Source organism: Pipistrellus hanaki (assembly GCF_964339955.1).
Source record: "Pipistrellus hanaki genome assembly, chromosome: X".
NCBI classification, from domain to species: Eukaryota; Metazoa; Chordata; class Mammalia; order Chiroptera; family Vespertilionidae; genus Pipistrellus; species Pipistrellus hanaki.
The window spans coordinates 59,896,694-59,919,845 of record NC_140524.1 but is presented as its reverse complement, the minus strand read 5'-3'; the positions used below and the strand labels follow the sequence as shown (position 1 = coordinate 59,919,845).

The following is a 23,152-nucleotide window of genomic DNA, read 5'->3' as shown; positions in this document are numbered from 1 at the left end:
TTAGCTGTATGGGGGTCACAAGGTATTTTTTTAAAAGAGAGTGGTTTGCAATTTGCTATGTTAATCTGAAATTGAAATTTACAGAAATAGTACACTGTTTGTAATTTTCAAGTGATTTTCTTTACCCAGGGGACTCTTCACTTTAGTTGAGATCCTTGGTTCCAATGAAATGCATCTCTAGTGACATGTTCTGGAATACATCTACACGCTACATCAGTGATTTTCAACCAGGGTGCCGCAAGAATTTTTAAAACATGCAACAATTGACAATTTAATCAGGGGCATGTGATTATTTGACCTCTTTCCTAGACTGTCAAATAGAAAAATGACAACAAGGAACATAATAATAGCTGTCCAGTGTGAATGAATAAAAATTATACCTATTTTTTGTCAGATCAGAAAGAAAAAAAATATATATATATATATATATATTTGGTGTGCCACTGGGTTTTAGTAATTACTTTGTGTGCCAAGAGATTAAAAAGATTGAAAATCTCTGCTCTACATAATAGGTCTCACAAATGCAGTCAAATATTCTATGTCATTGCTTGTTCAGTGAAAGGAAGATTACAATGTTCCCTCAATGAAAAGTGGAATACACTGTTCTAATTGGACACATTTAAAGTTCTCTAAATCACTTTCTGACTGCACCTCATTCTCACATCTCCCATGGATTCACATTTTGTGTAGCTCTACCATGCTTCCTCCCCGATCCTCAGAATGTCTGTAATTGACTTACACCTAGTTAACAACAGCATTTATGAGACACTGTCTGAGAAGCTCACTGACAGAGTTCCATCTTCACATGCAACGCTGTTCTAATTATTATTTATTTTCAGGATCTTTTCATCTTAATTAAGTCCACATGTGACCTTGCACTGCCATATGACCTGCAGCTTCCTCTGAGTCAGAGAGCCCGGTTCGTGTTTAGAGAGAAGATAAAACAAAAACTCAAGAAACATATGTCCAAAAAAAAAAAACCACTTTTTTTTTTTTTTGCATATAAACAGGAAAAGCAGATATTATCCAGTAGCAACTACAGAGTGATGACACATGAGGGTTATGTCCAAGAAGAAACCTAAGACAAAAAGTCTCATAAAGAAAATGTCCTTAGGACTACAAGGCACAAAAATAATATTACAACAGAAAAAATATATTCCTTTAAAACCTTGTAATGAATTAATTAATTTGAATATAGCAATTGACACACATAATTTGGACAATAATAATAAAAATCTGCAGTTATTACCAATTAAAGATGAGCCCCAAGGTCAATGTATGACATTAAGCCAAGTGTTTCATATTAAAACAATAATAAAAAGAAACAAGTAACCATGGGAAACTAAAGCAAGGTGCTAACATGCTCAAGAATCCTGCGCTTATGGCCAAATTGTTCAATGTGAGTTTAATTCATTTAGAAAACCTCAATAACACCCATAATTCCCTGGACTCCCTGAAACAAGGCATCAGTGGAACCTCTGCCAATGTTACAATTTGGAAAGGATCTCATGAGAAAGAATTACTACAATTGAATAGTTTTCTCTAGCATCAAAGCCAGCTCTTCTCAGGAAGTAAAAAGAAATAAGACAATATCAAGAAGTGTCACATCTGAAATCACAGCCAGGCTTGCTTCATTTTCTAACACCAAACTGACAGAAAAGTCAAAATCCCAAGACCAGTGTGGACATACTATAACAAAAGCAAATATCGATAGTAGATGGGCTCATCCCAAAGAAACTGCAAAGAAAGAAAAGCTCATCTGAGTAAGTGGAGAACTAGCAAAGGAAGAATGCTAAAAATTCTCCTAACTCAATTGTTCCCCAGCCTGAACCAGAAATGAAAAATCAATTGGGTCCTTTGGACTACCATGTCAGAAGATGAACACAGACTACTTCCTGGAAAAGAAAACAAGACCTTTTGTGAAGGCCTAAAGCTGGTTAATGAGCAATGCCCAAAAGAAGAAATATTGGACACACTGAATGAACTGATTAAAAATATTTCATATGCCCAAAACACTTGCTAAATATTGGGTGTGTGCGTGTTGAAGCACTTACAAGTTCTATTGGAAATATTATCTCAATCTATGAGAAGGCCATTCTGGCAAGAGCTCAGCCTACTGAAGAAAAGCAACATTCAACTGCAGATATTCTAACAATGAAGAGTCAAGAAAGGGTTAAATTTGGAGAAAAATTTGAGGAGACTTGTTCAACCGAAGAACAAATCTAGAGTCATCTAGAGTCAGAAAAACCTGAAATGGAAAATAAACATCATAGAAATGTGGTATTTGAAGATTGCGAAAAAGAGCAAGATAACCAATGATGTTGAAACCCCAATGCAGAAACTAGGGAAAGTTGCTTAATTAAATAGAATGTGTCTATTACACCATACTTGCAAAATGTAAAAAAGAAAATGCAGTTGAATGAAACAAATTCTACATTTAAAGAGCTATAGTTTCTAACACCAGTTAGACATTTTCAACATCTTCAAGACAAGACTTCTAAACTGCCAGATATGTTAAAAGACCATTATTCTTGTGTGTGTTTACTGGAACAGTTAATAAGAGTTGGGAGATGAAACTGATGCGCTTATTTACAGCCCTAATGCAGTGCTGTGCCAGATGTATTTGGAGACTAAAACAACAGAAGAGAAATAAAGCAATGATAAGAAAGAAGGTTTTTATTATTCCTGGGGTGTTTCATTTGTTGTGGCTTCATATGTCTCCTAGGTCAGAAGTTGGCCAAGTACCTAAGTATCCATGGCAGTAAGCTTTTTTATTTTTTTAAACTAATGTTTACATAATAGCAGGTGTAACCTTCTGTGTGTCAAAAAGCTAAGTCATTCCTGCATTGTCTATCTCAACTGATTAAGATTTTCTCTAGTAGGCAGGTAAATTTTATCAACTAATTTACCATTTTCCTTGAATATAGTTAAATGTAATTCCAGTTTTGGTGGTTTATTTCTAAAATAATTAATACTTAAATTTGCTTTGTAATATAAAAGCTTAACTGTTAAATCATGTCCCCTGAAACATGATAGTTACATATTGTAAAGAGTTCCTCACACATGAGCACCACCAATAAAATTGTTTATGTCTTTGAACTGATACTTAGGTGGCATATATCATCTATCAACTCTATGTTTTCAAATAAGTACTTGGTCATTATAAGATATTAGATCATTTTAAAACTGTGTAATATGAATGTGGTTGAAAATAACATATTCCATTTTCATTCATATATTCCATTTGTATAACAGTACTTTCCATTGTCTTCCCATGTTCTAGAGAGTGGAATTATAATTCCCTTTTCATTTGTGACTAATATGTAGACAATAAATTGAAATATCTACAATAAAAAAGACTATACACTTCCAATGAAAGGCTTTCTTGTTGAAACATATTTATAAGGACTAACACACATACTTGGTGTAAAATAATATTACAATAAAAAAATAGTAGGTATTTGAAACACAAGGGTCACAAATTAAGAACTTCATGGTGAAGTTTGCTATTTGACTGATCTGTAAATAGAGATAAGGTAACAACACACAAAGATAAATCCTATTTTAAGGTGTGTCTTTCATATTCAGATCACTCAGCTAAGCAGTTATTTGGATCTTTAGTCTATGTCTTCAATTTTACTTGAAGAGGTAATTAATAAAATCTTGGTGAATAAGAATATATATTATAGGCACAATCAGTATAGGCCCTTTATTTCTTTATAGATATGTTTTTAGGAAAACAGTGGAAAGTTGATAAGTAGTTGGGGAGGGGGTGGTGGTGTGGTGTGGGAACAAAACTATATTCTATAAAGATTGCTAAATGATGTTGATACTATGTTTTACCTCAGCTGTCTACTTTTTTAGTTCTTTTTAAATTATATATATAGATATTATTTATATGTAATATAAATAATATTAATATTATTTATTAATAATTATATATTAATAAATATATAAATATATAATATAATACTATATATTATTTCAGATTATCCATTTAGAGATATTACCACAGAATAATTGATACTCACTAATAATCATAATAAAATATATCATAATAATTACTAGTGAACTTGGGCCATTGACTATCTAGGTCCAGATTATGGTTCTATCTCTTACTATCTTTGTGAACTTGAGCAAGCAACTTAACTTCTGTGCACCTACTTTTCTCATCTTAAAATGAAATAGTAGCACTTTCCTAACAGGATTTTATGAGGCTTAAATATGTTCATACATGTAAATCTCCCAGCAAAGTTTCTGGTACATAGCAGGCACTCCATGCTTTTGTTTGTTTGTTTGTTTGTTTTTATTTGTGGTTATTATTATTATTTGACAATGCATTTACAAGAGCAGATTCCCTAGCCAGACTGCTTGGATTCTAATCTTGGTGCTAGTAAATTCTGTTTGTGTGAACCTTGGGCAAGTTCCTTCATTTCTATGAGCCTCAGTTTCCTCATCTGAAAAGTGAAAAAATAATACCTACTTCATAGAGGTGTTATGAGGATTAATTTACTTCAAACATGTGAAAGTCTTAGAACAGCACATAGAACATACTCAACATTATATAGTGCTTATGATTTTGATTATCACTATATTTAGAAATAGGGGGTCCATATCAATCATTGTTTTTTATCTTGCTCTGATTTTGCTTTGTTTTTAAATTCTCTAACCCTCAGTGGCAGAGATTATGGTTTTTTCATTCTTGTATTTTCAGGGGGAAGCTATCTAGTGCCAATCACTTTATTTACATTCTCTTCTGTAGAAAGAAAAGAAAACAACAACAACAACAACAAAAATACCTTTAATCCATGGTCATTCTTGCTTAGCAACAAAACAACTACTTTATACTACGTGGCTATACCAGCATTTTGCTCCTAGGCTCACAGCTGAGCAGGATGCTCTCTCTAGCTTTTTCTGTTTATAATAGTGCAGTCAATATCCATTATTACCTGAAATATTCAAGCCCTCTAGGAAAAGTGTTAATTATTGCTCTCTGTGTCAACAAAATGAAAATTGGAGCTATAAGGCTCATCTCCCCATACCAGTAAACTCTTCATCTTGCTCTCTTCTTCCCTCACCACGGCCTCATCCAGAACATAATTTGGCAAAAAAAGAAAATAATGAAGAGAAAAAGACTGTTTCAACAACATATTACCTTGAATTGGTTGCCAAAAATCCTCAGTGCTCAGTGTAGGGTGACAAGAAATTAAGATAATTTCATGAGAGAATTTAACACAAGTAATTAATAATATTGTGATTTTTTTTCTACCAAGAACACAATTCACTTTATAATCCAAAATTAATTAAGTGCTATTGTTTTGCTTTGTATAGATCATTTAAAACATGGAAGTACTTCATACCTTTGTTTATATCAATGAGCTGTTTCTTCTTCTTCTGGCGTTCCAGCTTTTCTTGTTCAGCTTTCTCTTTTGCAAGTTTTGCCCTCCTAGTCTTCTCTTCCATTTCTTTTCTTTTGTTGTTTTCTTTTACTGCTTCCTGTACATTTTAAAAAAGTTAAAATCCTTTCATTACTTATATATATATTGGAGAAGTTGTGCAATTTTAAAATTACATTTTCACACATGCACATGGATGTTCAGAGATGGAAAAAGTATTACAGTAGCTTTAAGCTACATATGTATATAAGCTACAAGAACCAATAACTGTAAGACATTGAATAAAGTAGAAATAACTCAGGCTTTAATTAACATTACCTAGGGTGCCAGAAAATTCAGGACATGAATGTTTACAGACTTAATAATAAACACATTTTCTCTGTTGTTAAAATATAAAACAGTTTTGATATACAAGAAAATGTTTAATATAGAAATATGATTTAGCAAGTATTTTACAAGATTATATTGTAACTTATGCTCTTATCTGCAAAGTGGGGATTAAAAAAAAACTACCTCATAAGATTTTTGTGACAAAAAATGAGATACATTTAAAAAGTGATTAGAACACTTAGTCTATGATGATGACGGTGGTGGTAGTTGTGGTAGTAACAATTATATCTAAAGGTACAAAGCATGAAATAATTAGCCATATTATCACAGGAAAGAAATACCTGCAAGTTTAATAGCTTTTTACATGCCAACATCTTTATAAATGCTGCAGCATATTTCAAGCTATTGTCTTTTATTTCAGACTAGAGGCCCGGTGCATGAAATTCATGCACGGGGGGTCGGGGGTGTCCCTCAGCCCAGCCTGCACTCTCTCCAATCTGGAACCCCTTGAGAGATGTTTGACTGCCCATTTAGACCCAATCTAAATGGGCAGACAGACATCCCTCTCACAATCCAGGACTGCTGGCTCCCAACTGCTCACCTACCTGCCATCCTGATTGCCCCTAACCATTTCTGCCTGCCAGCCTGATCAACCCCTAACCACTCCCATGCCAGCCTGATTGATGTCTAACTGCTCCCTTGCCAGCCTATTTGCCCCCAACTGCCCTCCTTTATGTCCTGGTCCCTCCCAACTGCCCTCCCCTGCTGGCCATCTTGTGGTGGCCATCTTGTGTCCACATGGGGGCAGGATCTTTGACCAAATGTGGGCAGCCATCTTGTGTGTTGGAGTGATGGTCAATCTGCATATTACTCTTTTATTAGATAGGATAGAGGCCTGGTGCATGGGTGGGAGCCAGCTAGTTTGCCCGGAAGGGTGTCCCGGATCAGGGTGGGGCAGCCTAAGAGAGGGCCCTATGGTGGCTTGCAGGCTGGCCACGGCCCCTGGCGACCCAAGCAGAGGCCCTGGCATCTGGGGTTTATTTATCTTCTACAATTGAAACTTTGTAGCCTCGAGCAGTGCCAAGCCTCCTGCTTGCTCCATGGCAACAGCCATTTCTGTTGAAATTATGTATCTTCTATAATTGAAACTTTATAGCCTTGAGTGAAGGCCTGAGCTGGCCAGGACTGCAGAAGCTTGGCTTTCTCAATTGCCAGGCGCAATCCCAGCCTCCTGTTCTTCCAGCTCCATGGCTGCTGCCATTTCTGTTAGAATTTATTTACCTTTTATAATTTAAACTTTGTACCCTTGAGTGGAGGCCTGGGCTGGCCAGGATGTGTGGAAAGCTTGGCTCATTCCACCACCAGGGAAACCCAAGCCTCCCTCCTACTCTCTCCTTGGCTGTAGCCATCTTGGTTGGGATTAATTTGCATATGCTCTCTGATTGGCTGGTAGGCATGGCTGGTGGGCGTGGCTTGTGGGTGTAGCAGAGTGGTGTTTAATTTGCATATTTCTCTTTTATTAGATAGGATAGATTATTTATGGAACTCAGGTGAATCAGGACATTCCAGTAGATAGTATGGGATACAGTGGAAGTGAACTGATCAGCTGGAATAACAATATTAACTTCCTTTGAGATCGGAGAATTCACTAATACAGAGATATATGAATTGCACGTTTCTCCCATCAAGCTGTTCTGTTTCTTTTTTCCTGTTATGATTGATTAAATATACTTCATAGTATGTACCAACTATTTCACAAAAACTATTTTGTTCCAGAAACCCTAAAGAAAAGGTCTCAATAACAAGAACACATCTACAAGACTTTGCCTGGAGGTGTCTGTATCAAAATATTTCTCTTCATATTAGAAGGCACAATAGTTTTTAAAAGCTCTGAAACAAAACACTTTCAAAAAGATCTCCTGACTTGAAAAAATTATTGGTCCCTATCCCTCTCCCTTCCACTGCCCCCATCAGGCTGGGACCTCTAGCATTAGGTTAAGAGCACAAAATGCTCTGGTTCCTGCAGACAGTCTCAAATATCCACTCTGAAAAGAAGCTGGAATAACAGAAATATAATTTTAGAGCAGGACCTCTCAACCTCAGCACTACTGTCATTTTGGTCTGGATGATTGTTTGTTAGAAGAGCCATCCTGTGCATTGTAACATGTTTATGGCACCTCTGACCTCTACTCACTAGATACCAGTAACAACCATCCCCAGTTGTGACAACCAAAAATGTCCCCAGAGACTTCTATATGTAACCCAGGTTGAGAACTACTAACCTAGGGGATTTCAAACAGATAACATATCCACAAAAGGTTACAAAGTGCCTGCTCTGCTGAACCCAGCTTCTTCTCACAGATGTGGAACTGAGTTCCCAATGAGTTTCAGTAATTGCCTAAGCTCACACGTTTCTGTAATTGCAGAGGTGAGAATAGAGCTCATATCTCTTTATTCCTAGTTTAGTGTGTGTTTTATTATTTGAGGAAGAAAAGATAATGTGATATGATACAAAAAGCACAAGCAAACAAAGAAAAACATAGATAACACTTCCTCAAAACTAAAAATTTTCATCCATCAAAAAACTCTGTCAAGAAAATGAAGAGATAACCCACAGAATGGGAGAAAATATTTGCAAATCATTTTTTATGAGAATATATAAAAACTCTTACAACTCAACAACTAGAAGAGAAATAACCCATTTATAAAAATAGGCAAATGATTTGAATAGATCTTTCTGAAAGAAAATATAAATATAGACAACAAGTACATCAAAAGGTGTTTGAGGTAATTAATCACTAGGAAATGGAAAATCAAAATCACAATGAGGTACTACTTCACACCTACTAGGACAGCTGAAATAATAATATAATAGCAAGTGAGGATGTGGAGAAATGTGTAAATGTAAAATAGTGAGTCATTTTGAAAAACAGTTGCTTAAAATGTTAAAAAAAAAAAAAAAGAGTTATACTCTATCCCAGCAATTTCACTACCTAAGGGAAAAAAACAAAACCAAAACACATAATCATACCAAAACTTATATAAGAATGTTCATGGCAGCATTATTCCTAATAACCAATAAGTGAAAACAACCCAAGGGTCCATCAACTGGAAATGGGTAAAGAAGATGTGTTAAATAGCCATACAATGAAATATTTTATATATATATATATATATATATATATATATATATATATATATATATATATATGGCTAATATGCAAATTGTCACTCAGGAGTTTGACCAGGAGAATGGGAGTTCAATTGTTCGCTAGGACATGCACTGACCACCAGTGGGTGTCACAGAATGAAGAAAGGCTCCTGCTGGCAGCCAGCAGCCAGGGAAGGAAGGCCCTGATTGGCCCTAATGGCCCCAAATGGTCCTGTCAGCCAGGCCTAGGGACCCTACCTGTGCATGTATTTTTTGCACTGGGCCTCTAGTTCTATCATAAAAAGAATGAAGTGCTGACACATGCTGCAACATTGATGAACCTTAAAATATTATGCTAAGTGAAAGAAGTCAGACACAAAAGGCCACATGTGGCATGATTCTATTTATAAGTACTATCCAGAACAGTTAAACCCATAAAAATAGAAATTAGATTAGTGGTTGCCAGGGGCTGGGAGAGGGGAAAATGTGGAGTAACTGCTACTGAGTATGGGTTCTTTTGGGCTAATGAAAATGTTCTCAAACTAGACAGTGGTGTTGGTTGCACACCTTGTGAATATAATAAAAACTGCTGAATTATATACTCCAAAGTGGTGCATTTTATATGTAAATTAGGTCTCAATAAAATCTTACAAAATTAATATTTGAGAAAGATAGGATTGAAATAAAAATGTGAATTAGTGAAAAAAAAAGACAATGTGAAAAGGTAACATATATGCAGGCTGATATTAGCAAGTTATGCGACCTTTGGTAAGTAACATAACTGGCAAGTAATAGAGGAGCAGAGGAAAGTTAATGCTTGTGTATATTTTATTATTTAAATCTCTGATCTAGTATATAGTCACCAACATCTAGGTGGACTCTTCTATTATTAATTGAATGAACTGTTTAACTACTGAGTGCTGTTATTTATTATGAAGCTAAAAATAACCCTGGTAACTTCTATTTGTAGTCCTTCTTTATTCTGATAATAACAGCTACTTTTTCATGACACTCTATTATGGTTCCAGGAGTTTTAAATAAATATTTTCTAGTCTCCATAGAAAATCTGCAAATATCTATTATTGGCTCTCATTTTACAGATGATGAAACTTAGGTTCAGGTAGGTTAAGTGAGATGCCCACGGCTACCCAGTTACTTAAGTACCAGAACCACATGTTCACATGATGCCTTCCAAGCAGAGCTGCCAAACAAAATACAGGACACTCAGTTAAATTTTATTTTTAGGTAAACTATGAATTACCTTTTTAGTCTAAGTATATCCCATACTATACTTAAGCTATACTTACAAAATTCATATAATATTTTGGATTCAGTGCTAGGAAAATTATTCATTATGCATATACTATTTGGGATATACTTATACTATTTGGGATATACTTATGCAATATTTGGGTCACCTTGGTACTGAAAATATTCATGGTTTACCTGAAATTCAAATTTAAATGGGCATCTATTTTTATTTGATAACTCTGGCAATTCTATTCCCAAGATTCTTGATTTTTTTTATAGGTATCCTTTCACAGACTAAGATCCTTTAATGAAAACAGTAGAATCATTACAAAAATACAAAAGCCCAAATCTAAGCCATATTTTGAGAACAGAAGTACTGATGTAGATTACTTATAGGCATTCCAAGGTTCATGGACTTGTATAATATTATTTATGTAGCTTTCTCCATATACTCCTTTCCTTTTCATTTCTTGAAAATAGAGTAAAAATAAAACATTATTCATATCTAAAATTGATATAATTGGGTTAGAAGGAAATAAGTAAACAACAAAAGACTCACTAATGAAGAAATCTGGCAGATGTGAATAGATTAAATTTATATATAAAATGAAGGCACTAGGAAAACAACATGCATATAGATATAGTCAACAATGAAACAGACCAAGTAATCGGTCCTTTAGTTTACATCTTAAATGTTTCAAAAATAGATTGAACTACAAAACAAGCACATGCTTTAAAATGGCCTGCGTGATCCTAAAGAGATCAAAACAGCAGAGGAAAATAATTTCTGTGGTTTGACAGTAATGAAAAGGAATGAAAGCATCTACAAAGACATATATTTTTTCAAGCCACACAGACTATGAAGTGTAATTCTGGTCTTGATGTCATGAGTTCTGTCTTCATGAAGTGGCCTCATGCTGAAAAGAAGACCCTATTCCTCTTGATGTTTTACACTTTAGTTCTGACTTTAAAAACTTAGGGGTGGGAAACACAGGCCTGTTTAATTTTCTTTCTTTAAGAAAAAAATATTAAGAGAGAAAGGCAAATCTTAACTATGGTTCCATATCATCAATCTTGACTTAACTAAAGTGAAAGCACATTTCAAAACTGGGTTTAACATTTAAAAAATAAAAGTGAAATCTGCTGGGGAGAGAACTCCCTTTAGGGATGAGATATTTTCTTTTCATCCTCACTCCTATTAACAAAACCCAAATAATTAAAGGAATAAAAGCAACAGGAGCAAATTTAAGCCCTGGTTTAAAAAAACAGACAAAACAAACAAACAAACAAACAAAAAAACACCACAAAACACAACGCAACACCTTAAATAATTGGCTGTGATTTAACAACACTTTATATTTGCTGAGACTCACTAAACATACATTTATTTATTTAAAATTTCAGAGAGGAAAGGAAAGGGAGAGAGAGAAATAAACATCAATGATGAGAGAGAACCATGGATTGGCTGCCTCCTGCAAGCCCCCAACTGGGGATCAAGCCTGCAATTCAGGCATGTGCCCTTGACCGTACCTGGGACCCTTCAGTCCACAGGCCATGCTCTATCCACTGAGCCAAACCAGTTAGGATGCTCATAAACATTTTAAAACACTAACTTATGAGTACTATCATCTTCAAGTAAGCATTAATCATTATGTCTTAGGGCTGGGAATGCCAACTGATTAGATTCTGTCAATGAATAGGACTATGTTCTGTTAAAAGAATGCTAATTGAGAAAGTATTTTGGTAGTAACCTCAAATAAGATAAGAAATATTCACAGGAAAAAAAGCCTCAATTTTACTGGCATATCTATTTTTTCAAGAACCAGTAAGAATACAAAAGTAGCAAAGTATAACAGATGTCTGTAGGATTTATTGTGAAATATATAATTTTACATCTCTCACTGAAGTCTCTTTTGCCTCACTAAAAATATGAATAAATTAAAATCTTATTTCCCCTGCTGTAAAAAATTAACAAATGAGACCTATGGACTAAAAATGCCATATGCAAAAAAAAAAAAAAGCACCTATGTAAATTCTAGGACCTCTCATTTATTAAAATTAAGCTTTAAGAAATGGATAGAACTGTTTCAGAAAATTCCAAGAGGCTCAGACACCAGCCTCATTCACTGCAGGTCTATATGAAGGAAACATCTTTTAATTTTCACAAGATATATGAAAACAAAAACACAAAAACCATCACCATCGAAACCATTCCTTCCTTCCATCCTCTCCAATGGCTTACTATCCAGTGCTGACTACAGAAGCACTCAGCAAGCACTGTGATCTCACTGAAAGCCAAAGGTCCTTTTGATGCATGGAGAAATGGAGAAATGAGTAAGGAAACTGGATCTTGGACCCAAGTCAACCTGATTTCAAATCCAAGCTCCTCTCATTTATCCAGAAAGCTGTGTGACCTTGAACAAATTAGTTACTTTATCATTTTGAGCGTTGACTTCCACATATGCAGAGTGGAGACACTCAAATCACTTGGTTGCTAAATAAATTAATGGAAACTGTGTTTATGTAAAACACTGAAGACAATGCCTGGTACAGAAGAAATGCCCACTACACGGTGGCGCTAAATAGCATGTGTAGGAGAAACATCTGAAAGTCTGAACAGCAAGTATTTGGTCATTAAACACAAATGACAGTGTGTTTTCAATGGTTTACTCTGCACAAGCCCCTCCCTCTTGTTTGGAAGTCCGGAGGATGTGATCTATGACTAGAAATGTAGCATCTTGACACAGTCTACCCTCATAAGAGACTAAAAATGTATTTTCTTTTCTTTGGGGTTTTGGATCATCCTGGGAACCTGTGTGAATATACTTGGAAAGACTTGCGATTCATTGCAGTATCGGAAGCTGTATCAGAGTAGATCACATAACCTTAAAAGAATGCAAATTGGAAATGTCCTGGGAACAAATTGATAACTCCGGTGCCAGAGGCAAAGGGAGAGCACTGCTGAGCATTCCTTCATCCATCAGGGATGTTAGAAAGATCGCAAATTATATTGAGTCAAATCATTTGGCAACAATATAAAGAAACCTGGTATATATTACATTGAAAATCTTTTTATACACTAAACATGTGTCATAGAGATATTATTTTTCATGAAAGCTCAATAAAACATGTGAAATTCTCTCCACATCTTTTATCTTGAACTGTCCTAGTACCCGACTTTCTCTTAGCTTTAATCAAACTGGGCTTTTAGAGTTTTTTGGTTTTTGGTTTTTTTGTTTGTTTGTTTTACATCTTTTGTTTTATGCTAACCACTTCAGAATTCTAAAACGTTTTTTTTTTTTTAATCACTTCTTTTGAAAATAACATAGAACACCAAAATTAACTGAAAGAACTTCTGACCTGGCTACGGTAAGTCTCTATCTTTCCTAGATAAGTATGATGATTCTATAGCTGCATTTTTTATGCATCCTATTGAGAAGACATTTAAAAATTCCTGACCTATACTTTTATGCTCAGAATAAAAACAATGATGAGAAAGAGGCCTATTTATTTTGTTCCTCTAAAGTCAGGGCCCATAATCCTAACCTTCTCACATGTGTCAAACACAAGGCCCGCGGGCCAAATCCAGCCCGCCAGGCCTTGCAATGTGGCCCGCACTGCGCTGTCATCACTGCACTCCACTGTCAGTTTATGACATTGTCAGTTTATGACTGTTCAGTAAACCATTTGGCCCGCGATTTAGGCTGGATTTTAGATTTTGGCCCCTTCTCTGATTGAGTTCGACACCCCTATTCTAAGTAGAACAGCACACCCTTGTGAACACAGGCTGGCCTTTAGGGGCTGAGAGATATCATTTAAATCCTGGTTGTCTAGTGACAATCATACTTTATCCCCTTGAGCAATTTACTTAACTGAGCCAAGCCTCCTTTCCTGATCTATGACATATCTGGACTTCAGAGTGTTGTTTTGCAATTTAATGAGAAGTTGCACATAAAGCCATTAAGCACAGTGCCTGGTACTATGTTCAATGAATGGTGGTGGGTTATCATTATCATATTATTCCACAGTTGGGCAATACCAATGCCCCATGCAATTCAGGGTCTGGACTCCATTTCCCTCAACCCAGTAGTATGGCCATGTATGGACATATTTACTGGGGAGAAGGAAAAATCCTTCGTGCTATGGCTATTTTGCAGAATCAGGTAAAAATATGAACAAATCACACACATTCTCTCTCATATCTACAAACTTTGAACAAACAATAGTACTTGCCTTACTAAAGCCACAAGAATGAAGACACAGAGGGAATGAACAACAGAAGTTTCTGGGGAATATTCTTTTTTTAAATATACCATATTGGACACATCTAAGATGCAAAAACATCATTGAATATCTTGTTCTGTGGAGCAATAATGAAATTCACACATCATCTTACTTAAGGTTCAACACACCTTAGGGGACTATTCACATAAACTGGGGGATAACATTCCTGGAAGAAGTCAGTGTTCTGTTTTTGCATTGTTTGTTTTTAAACATCTGGAGTTAGGCCTCTCAACTCCCTGAGAAAATGAAGCACAATCTCTAAAAAAAAAAAAAAAAAAAAAAAAAAAAAAAAAAAAAAAAGCACTTGATTTGGAAATTAGAAGTTTACTTTTATTTCTTTTGTGAGTATTTATCTCCAAATGCAACTTTTATTTCTTTTGTGAGTATTTATCTCCAAATGCAGTATTCACTTGTTCTGCCTAAAGGTTTCTGGGGGAGTTGGGAGAATGAGCCTATACACCATCCTCTGCCGGAGGCCTGGCTGAGCTTTCTCATACACTTTTGCCACCTTTACCCTTAGGAGGCTGCTAGTCTTGCTGGAAAACCTCATACTGAAGGATTTCAAATACAAGATAAGGTTGAATGATAAAACCTTTTTGCTTGTTGGTGGGGTTCTCATTTAATCCCAGGCACAACAGGAGGCAAAATAGATAGAGATGGAAAATCTGTCCAGACCCTGTCCTTTCCCTGTCCCAGAGATATCCTGAGCATGACCATGAACAGAAAAGGAGGCAATTCTACCTGTGACACCTTTTCATCATTTTACCAAAACAAAATTTCTTTAACAGAATTCTCCCTCCTCTTCTACTGAGCTTCATATAGATAGATACCTAACACATTCTTTGCTTGAATGTTTTGATGGCTAGCGTCATTTTGGCAATTTGCTGCATGTGCCTGCAACCAAGGATAAGAGTTGTTGGTACACACAGCTCCCAATGTACGTTACACTAACTGAAGTATATAACATGGTCTGGGTCCCCTATTTGTCAGTATAAGTGGATGGAAATCCTAAAGAATGCCAAAGGTAAATTAGGACTCATATACTCTTTCTGATCTTTTCCACTCCCATTTCAGAATGATCATGTCAGGTTCCAAATGGGAAGATGTGAGCCAAGATGAGTTTTTCAGCATTTGAACACAGCATTGAACAACCATATGATTAGAGGAAAAACCTACATAAGATGGTGGCAATAAGTCATTAGATTTTTTAATTGCAAGTTGGGACAAATTAAGGCTTTCCATTAAAGAAAGGAAAGAATCCTCCACTTTAATTAACATCAAACAACATTGGCTATTCCTTTTCTATAGTTGTTCGCTGTGTTTAAAGGGCATATTGGATTGAAGGAGACATGACAAATGCTCAGGGCAAAGCCTTTGCAGCTGCAGCAACTACACGGAGAATCAGTACATCTGAAGAATCATCAGCACTTTAATACTGCTAAACTTTTCTTTCCAAGAGATTTCTACTTCTTATGGTACAGTGAGCTACAAGGTTCCTCTTATGCAAGATCTCATGAATATTTAACCAACTATGATTAGAACTTTCTCACTGGGGTCACTGAAACCTTGATTAGCTTGCTCAAGTACTCGCTCAAGTAATAGATATTGAACACATGTGTTGATACTGCAGTTAGATGGGGATTGTAGTTGTGCTTATTATCATATGTAAATCATAGAAGTATGATGGACCAGAGGTAACCTGATAAACCAAATCAAACAAAATAACATGTTCTGCTGTCTTAGGTTGTTGAGACACTGTGTCCTTTATTTCCTATAGACCAGATTGCTTGCTCTCCATCTACTTTCTGGACTACATTGTCCTCAAGGCCCTACTTGATCTGGCCAACTGCTTCTCTGACCCCATCTTCTTCATCATTCTGTCCCAGCCCAGTGGTCTCCTTCCCTCCATACCTCTACATTGGTGTTCCCTTTGCTCCCAGCACCATCAAGTCTCTGCTTAAATGCCACCTTAATAGTAAGGCATTCCCTGACCACCTTCCATAAAATAACCCCCAAATAAACACCCTAGCTCCCTACGGTGATCTTCATACCAAAAAAGGTCAAAACCTGGAGACACTTTAGAAACTCTTCACATTTTCTAAGAATTAGCAGCCAGGGCTAGTCTACTTATGTAACAACTTTTTCAGCCTGGGGATTCTCAAAACATTAAATTACCAACAACATCTCTAAACATAGTACACATAGTTCCCTGCACACTTATTTCCTTATTGTGAAAAACATTAGTGGCCTTGAAATAAGCATCACCCACCTATGAATGGTGGTTTCTTCCTAATCATTCATAGGCTACAGTTCACTGACAATTAAATATTTTCTTTGAAATGACAATGGTTGGCATTTCTGAGGCCTGATATCTATTCCATTTGCCACCCTGACAGATCTCAGCACTGCAGTGAAAATTCACTTATGCAGAGATTAGTGCTTACAAAGAACCCCCTAGGTGAAAAGGAAAGATGTGTCCAAATTTGGAAAATTAGTCTTTGATTTTTTAAAATATATTTTATTGATTTTTTTACAGAGAGGAAGGGAGAGAGATAGAGAGCTAGAAACATCGATGAGAGAGAAACATCGACCAGCTGCCTCCTGCACACCCCCCACTGGGGATGTGCCCGCAACCAAGGTACATGCCCTTGACCGGAATCGAACCTGGGACCCTTCAGTCCGCAGACCGACGCTCTACCACTGAGCCAAACCAGTTTCGGCTAGTCTTTGATTTGAATGAGATATTTTTAGGATCCACAGACATTAGTGATACACAGCTTTCCTAGAGATCTTTTGGTTTAAGACAAAACTGTCTCAAGTTCAGAGGAAGGTTTACTAGTATATGAAAAGTTCCTTGAGTGTATTTGTATAAATTACTCTCTCTGGCAGAGGGGAGAGTCTCATAGAAGAAACTGATAGGCTAGAGGTAAAGGAGCCAGATAAGTAAATTCCAGCACATGTTCATAGAAGCAGCCCTCTTGAATTCAGCACAACTTATTGTTGTGCTGACTGTTCAGCCTCTGTAGGAAACATACAAAAAATAATAATGTGTCTTTCACATGCTGTACATATCTGGAGGTTTGACAGACAAATAGGTTTCTGCACGCCAGCATGGCTGTGAATAGAATCACAAAGGTAAATTATTAAAAGTGAGAAGAAAAAAAAAAAGACTGTGCAAATCTTCTTGGTTAGTAAATTGCAGTTGGTTACAAAGGAGTTGAGCATGGGTAATGCAGGCTAGCTGTGATCCCCAAGGCCTTCTTTTAAAATTTGCCTTCCAAGTGCACAAACATGTGATCTGAAGTTGGAGGAAAAACTGCCTCTCCAGTCACAGACTATGAGAATGCTGAACTTTGATTAGCTAGAAATTAATCTGCAATCTGTAGCATGGATGTTTCAAATGCTGCAGGTTCCTGCAGACACATTTTTTCTTATCAGGTACCTGGGAAAGAAAAACAATTGAGGTCCACATGCCTTTATGGACCTCTACTTGGTTCAAGTCTATGAAGCGCTTTGAGTGCCTATAGGAAGTCCACCTATAACTTAATTTTATCTTGATTCAAGGAACAAAATGAGACTTGAAAGTGACTGATAAAATATTTTAATGGGGAAATGTCTTCAAGAGATACAGGTGGGGACAAAAACAATGGTATCCTACAGGCTTGAGAGCTGGGTTTACTGCCGAACTACTGTCACCACCCTACAAGATGGAAGAGGCAGCACAATCAATAAGGTTTCTGATGAGGCCAATTGGGGTGGGTTAAAAAGCACCGGGAGACTTGGAAAAGACTTTCAAATTACTTTGACAAATAGAAATACGGAATCAGACAGGAAGGGCCCTCAAGAAATGCTGGCTCTATAGTCTTCTGACTGAGAACAGGGTTCCTTGACCTCCCTCAGGAACCTGTGCTGATAGTTAATCACTTCTACAAGAAAATACTTCCTCATATCAAACTAAAAGCTGTCGGTTCCTTAAACCCGTATTGTGTCTTTTTGTCATAGTGAAATAAAAATTTGGTTAGTTTATTCCTTAATATTTTTTCACACAGGTGTAAGTTGTCACCAGGACAAATGGCACCTAAGTTCCACACAAGTGAAGCTAATCCTCAAATGCAATGCATGTAAGTTTCTTTGTTTGTCGGGTAAAGGTTGTATATGTGTGTGTGTGGGGGGGGGGCAGTGAGACAGGCCCTTAGGACAATCTGTTGAACATCATTAATTAAGGCATTCCATACCATTTTCTAAGACAACTCTCTCATAGTTTCTTCTAAACATTAATAATGTTAAGGTTTTCCTCTGGCTCTCATCTCTATTTGTTGGATGTTATTTTTTTAAATGATTGGCTTCTTTATCCTCATATGCCTCCCCCTAAAAAAAAAAAAAAAAAACAACAACAAAAAACAACAACAAAAAACAAAACAAAACAAAAAAAAACACCTGTATAAAACTGGAAAGAATAACCTAAGAGATGGGCTAACAAATATCCCATGGAAGGATATTTCCAGTATTCCAGGCTCTAATTCTCCTAACATAGCATACTATTTGTTTTGTAACATTTTAAGGAGCAATGCTTAACTTTTCAGATTAGTTCCAAGATATCTGTTGAAATCATGAATCATATTCTTCAGATAGCCACTTTGGGAAGCCATAAGTTATTTTGGTGAGGGTCCTTTTTCTGTGATTGAACCTGCTCTTTCAGAATTAAATCTAAATAAAATAAAGTCAGTCTCATTTTAGATTCACAATATTTTAAAATTTTATTTATTGGAAGAGAGAGAGAGAGAGAGAGAGAGAGAGAGAGATCAATTTTTTGTTCCACTTATTATCCATTCATTGGTTGATTCACTGGCACATCAGGACACAGCTCTAACCAATGAAACTACCCAGATTCACAATATTTTTGACAAGAGATTTTGTTACCCAGTTTGGTTGTACGTCTTATAAGTAAATCTTGGCTCAATATCACTTTTAGCTCTTTTCAAAAATCAAATCCACTATCAAACTGCAAAGATTTAATACCCCTGAAAAGATCTAATTCCTAACTGAACTTGATCTTATTTCTGAGGGAATACCCAAAAGAAATATTTTTTAATGGAGTGTTATACATCCTTCTGGATATAGTACCATTGATACTTTTTCCTTCCTTTAAGTCAGGGGTGGGGAACATCTGGCCCACAGGCTGTATAAGGCCCACAAAATCACTTGGTCTGGCCATGCCATGGCATTAGGGTAAGTTAATTAAATGCTTGACCAAATATAGCAGGCTAATTTTTAAGTTGATAATTTTGTATGGCCTGCAAATTATGTTACAAATATCCAAATGGCCCTTGCCAAAAAAAAAAAAAAAAAAAAAAAAAAAAAGGTCCATCCCCTTCCCACCCACTCTAGGTGATGGGAGAGACAGGGAAAGCAGGAAGAGGCCAAGGAAGCAGAAAAGCTAATTTAAGTGTAGCCTTATTCCTATCCAGTGACTTGTACTGTCATTGAGAACCAGGAAACATTCATTAATTCATTGAGTGTCTACCATGTATTGTCACATACTGTTCTAGTTCCTAGGAGATTACCAATGAGCATTACAGACATGGCTTTTGCATTCCTGACATTTTGGAATCATCCAAAGAAGCACTAGAGTGTTTGTCCTCTTAGTCAATTTCCACTCACTTAACTGGAGCACTGTCTTACTGTCAGTTGAAATAATATTCTAGTCTAGAATCTAGATCCTGATTTTTATAAATCATCATTAAGAATGAATGTCATGCCAAGACTGGTTTGACTCAGTGGATAGAGCGTCAGCCTGCGGACTGAAAGGGCCTAGGTTTGATCCCAGTCAGAGGCATGTACCTTGGTTGCAGGCACATCCCCAGTGGGGGTGTGCAGGAGGCAACTGATCGAGGTTTCTCTCTCATCGATGTTTCTAACTATTTTTCTCCCCTCCTCTCTGTAAAATATCAATTTAAAAAATCTTAAAAAAAAAAGAATGAATGTCACTCCTGGAGTAAATGGACATATTCCTAGAAAAGTATAACCTTCCAAAACTCAATCAGGAATAATCTAAACTCAATCAGGAATAATCTAAACATCTCAATAGGCTGATAACTATGGAAGAAATTGAAGCAGTCATCAAAAAGCTTCCAGCTTTAAGGGGAGTTTTACGAAATTTTCGAGGAAGAACTAAAACCTATCCACCTCATACTATTCAAAAAAATTCAAGAGGAAGAAATACTTTCAAGCTCATTCTATGAAGGAAGCCAGCATTACCATGATTCCAAAACCAGATAAAGACAAAGAAAGAGAATTATAGGCCACAATCCCTCATGAACATAGATGCCAAAATCCTCAACAAATTCTAGCAAATTAGATCCAGCATTACATCAGAAAGATCATCACCATGACCAAGTAGGATTTATTGCAGGAATGCAAGGATGGTATAATATCTGCAAGTCAATAAACTTGATACATCACATAAACAAATTGAGAGATAAAAATCACATAGTCATATCAATTGATGCAGAAAAAACATTTGACAAAATCCAACACCCTTTCTTGATAAAAACCCTCAGCAAAATGGGAATAGAGGGATCATACCTCAACATAATAAAAGCCTTATATGACAAACCTAAAGCCAACATCATACTCAATGGGCAAAAACTAAAACCATTTCACCTGAGAATAGGAATGAGACAGGGATTCCCACTTTTACTACTCCTGTTCAACATAGTTCTGGAAGTTCTAGTCATAGCAATTAGATAAGAAGAAGAAATAAAAGGTATTCAAATTAGAAAAGAAGACATAAAACTGCCATTATTCTCAGATGACATGATACTGTATATAGAAAACCCTAAAGACTCCATCAAAAATTATTACACTTAATAAATGAATTCGGCAATACAGCAGGATACAAAATTAATGCCAAGAAATCTATGGCTTTTCTATACACCAATAGTGAACTTACAGAAAGAGAGACTAAAAAACAATCCCATTTACCATCACACCCAAAAAATTAAGATACCTAGGAATAAACTTAACTAAGGAGGTAAAATAACTATACTCAGAAAACTATAGGACACTGAAAAAAGAGATAGAAGAAGACATAAACATATGGAATAACATACCATGTTCATGGATTGGTAGAATCAACATCATTAAAATGTCCATACTACCCAAACCAATCTATAGATTCAATGCACTTCCCATTAAAATACCAATGGCATATTTCACAGATCTAGAACAAACTCTCCAAAAAATTCATCTGAATAGCTGCAGCAATCCCAAGAAAGAACAAAGTAGGAGGGATCTCAGATATCAAGCTGTATTACAAAGCTACTGTTCTCAGAACTGCTTGGTACTGGTACAAGAACAGACATATAGACAAATGGAATACAGTAGAGAACCCAAAAATTGACTCAAACCACGATGCTCAATTAATATTTGACAAGGGAGGCAAGAACATACAATGGCTTCAAAACAGCCTCTTTAATAAATGGTGTTGGGAAATTTGGTCAGATACATGCAAAAAATGAAACTAAACCACCAACTTACACCATACACAAACATAAACTCAAAATGGATAAAGGACTTAAACATAAGATGGGAAACCATAAAAATACTAGAGGAATCCACAGGCAGCAAAATCTCAGACATATGGAAGCAATTTCTTCACCGATACTGCTCCTAGGGCAATGGAAACTAAAGAGAAAATAAACAAATGGGACTACTAGTACATCAAAATAAAAAGCTTTTGCATAGCAAAAGAAACCATCAACAAAACAACAACAAAAGTCCACTGCATGGGAGAACATATTTGTCAATGTTATCTCCGATAAGGTTTTGTTTTTTTAAAAAAATATATATTTTATTGATCTTTTTACAGAGGAAGGGAGAGAGATAGAGAGCTAGAAACGTCGATGAGAGAGAAACATCGACCAGCTGCCTCTTGCACACCCCCCACTGAGGATGTGCCCGCAATCAATGTACATGCCCTTGACCGGAATCAAACCCGGGACCTTTCAGTCTGCAGATAGATGCTCTACCGCTGAGCCAAACTGGTTTTGGCTCCAATAAGGTTTTAATCTCCAACATTTATAGGGAACTCATACAACTTAACAAAAGGAAGATAAACAATCCAATCAAAAAATGGGCAAGAACCTAAATATATACTTTCAAAACAAGGCATAAAGAAGGCCAATAAACATATGAAAACATGATCAAAGTCACTAATCATCTGAGAGTTGCAAATCAAAACAGCAATGATGTACCATATAACCCCTATCAGAATGGATATCATCAACAAATCAACAAATAAATGCTAGTGAGGATGTGGAGAAAAAGGAACCCTCCTGTACTGCTGGTGGGAATGCAGTCTGGTGCAGCCACTGTGGAAAACAGTAGGGGAATTTCTTTAAAAAACTAAAAATGGAACTTCCATTTGACCCAGTAATCCCATTCCTAGGACTATATCCCAAGAAACCAGAAATACCAATTAGAAGGGATATATGCACCCCTATGTCCGTAGTGGCACAATTTACCATAGCTAATATCTAGAAATAGCCTAAGTGCCCATCAGCAGATGAGTGGATTAAAAAACAGGTATATCTACACAATGAAATACTAAGCTGTGGTAAAAAAAAAAAAGGAGTTCTTACCATGTGCAACAGAATGGAGGGAACTGGAGAGCATCATGCTAAGTGAAATAAGCCAGTCAAAGATAAATATCACATGATCTTACTCATTTGTGGAATAT

At 36.2% G+C, this 23,152-nt stretch overlaps 1 protein-coding gene and 1 pseudogene across 8 annotated transcripts in view; one reads left to right on the top strand and one right to left on the bottom strand.

The window, feature by feature from the left end:
* DIAPH2 (diaphanous related formin 2) overlaps positions 1-23,152 on the bottom strand; it is a 942,260-nt gene that overhangs the window by 203,694 nt on the left and 715,414 nt on the right. For all 7 annotated transcript variants that reach the window (XM_084870674.1, XM_084870677.1, XM_084870675.1 and 4 more), the window contains one exon: positions 5,361-5,496. In XM_084870674.1, the coding sequence (XP_084726800.1) occupies positions 5,361-5,496 (136 nt within the window). The remainder of the gene's footprint in view (positions 1-5,360; positions 5,497-23,152) is intronic.
* Positions 1,361-2,653, top strand: LOC311615448 (cytoskeleton-associated protein 2-like; annotated as a pseudogene). The gene has a single exon. The product of its transcript is annotated as a cytoskeleton-associated protein 2-like (transcript).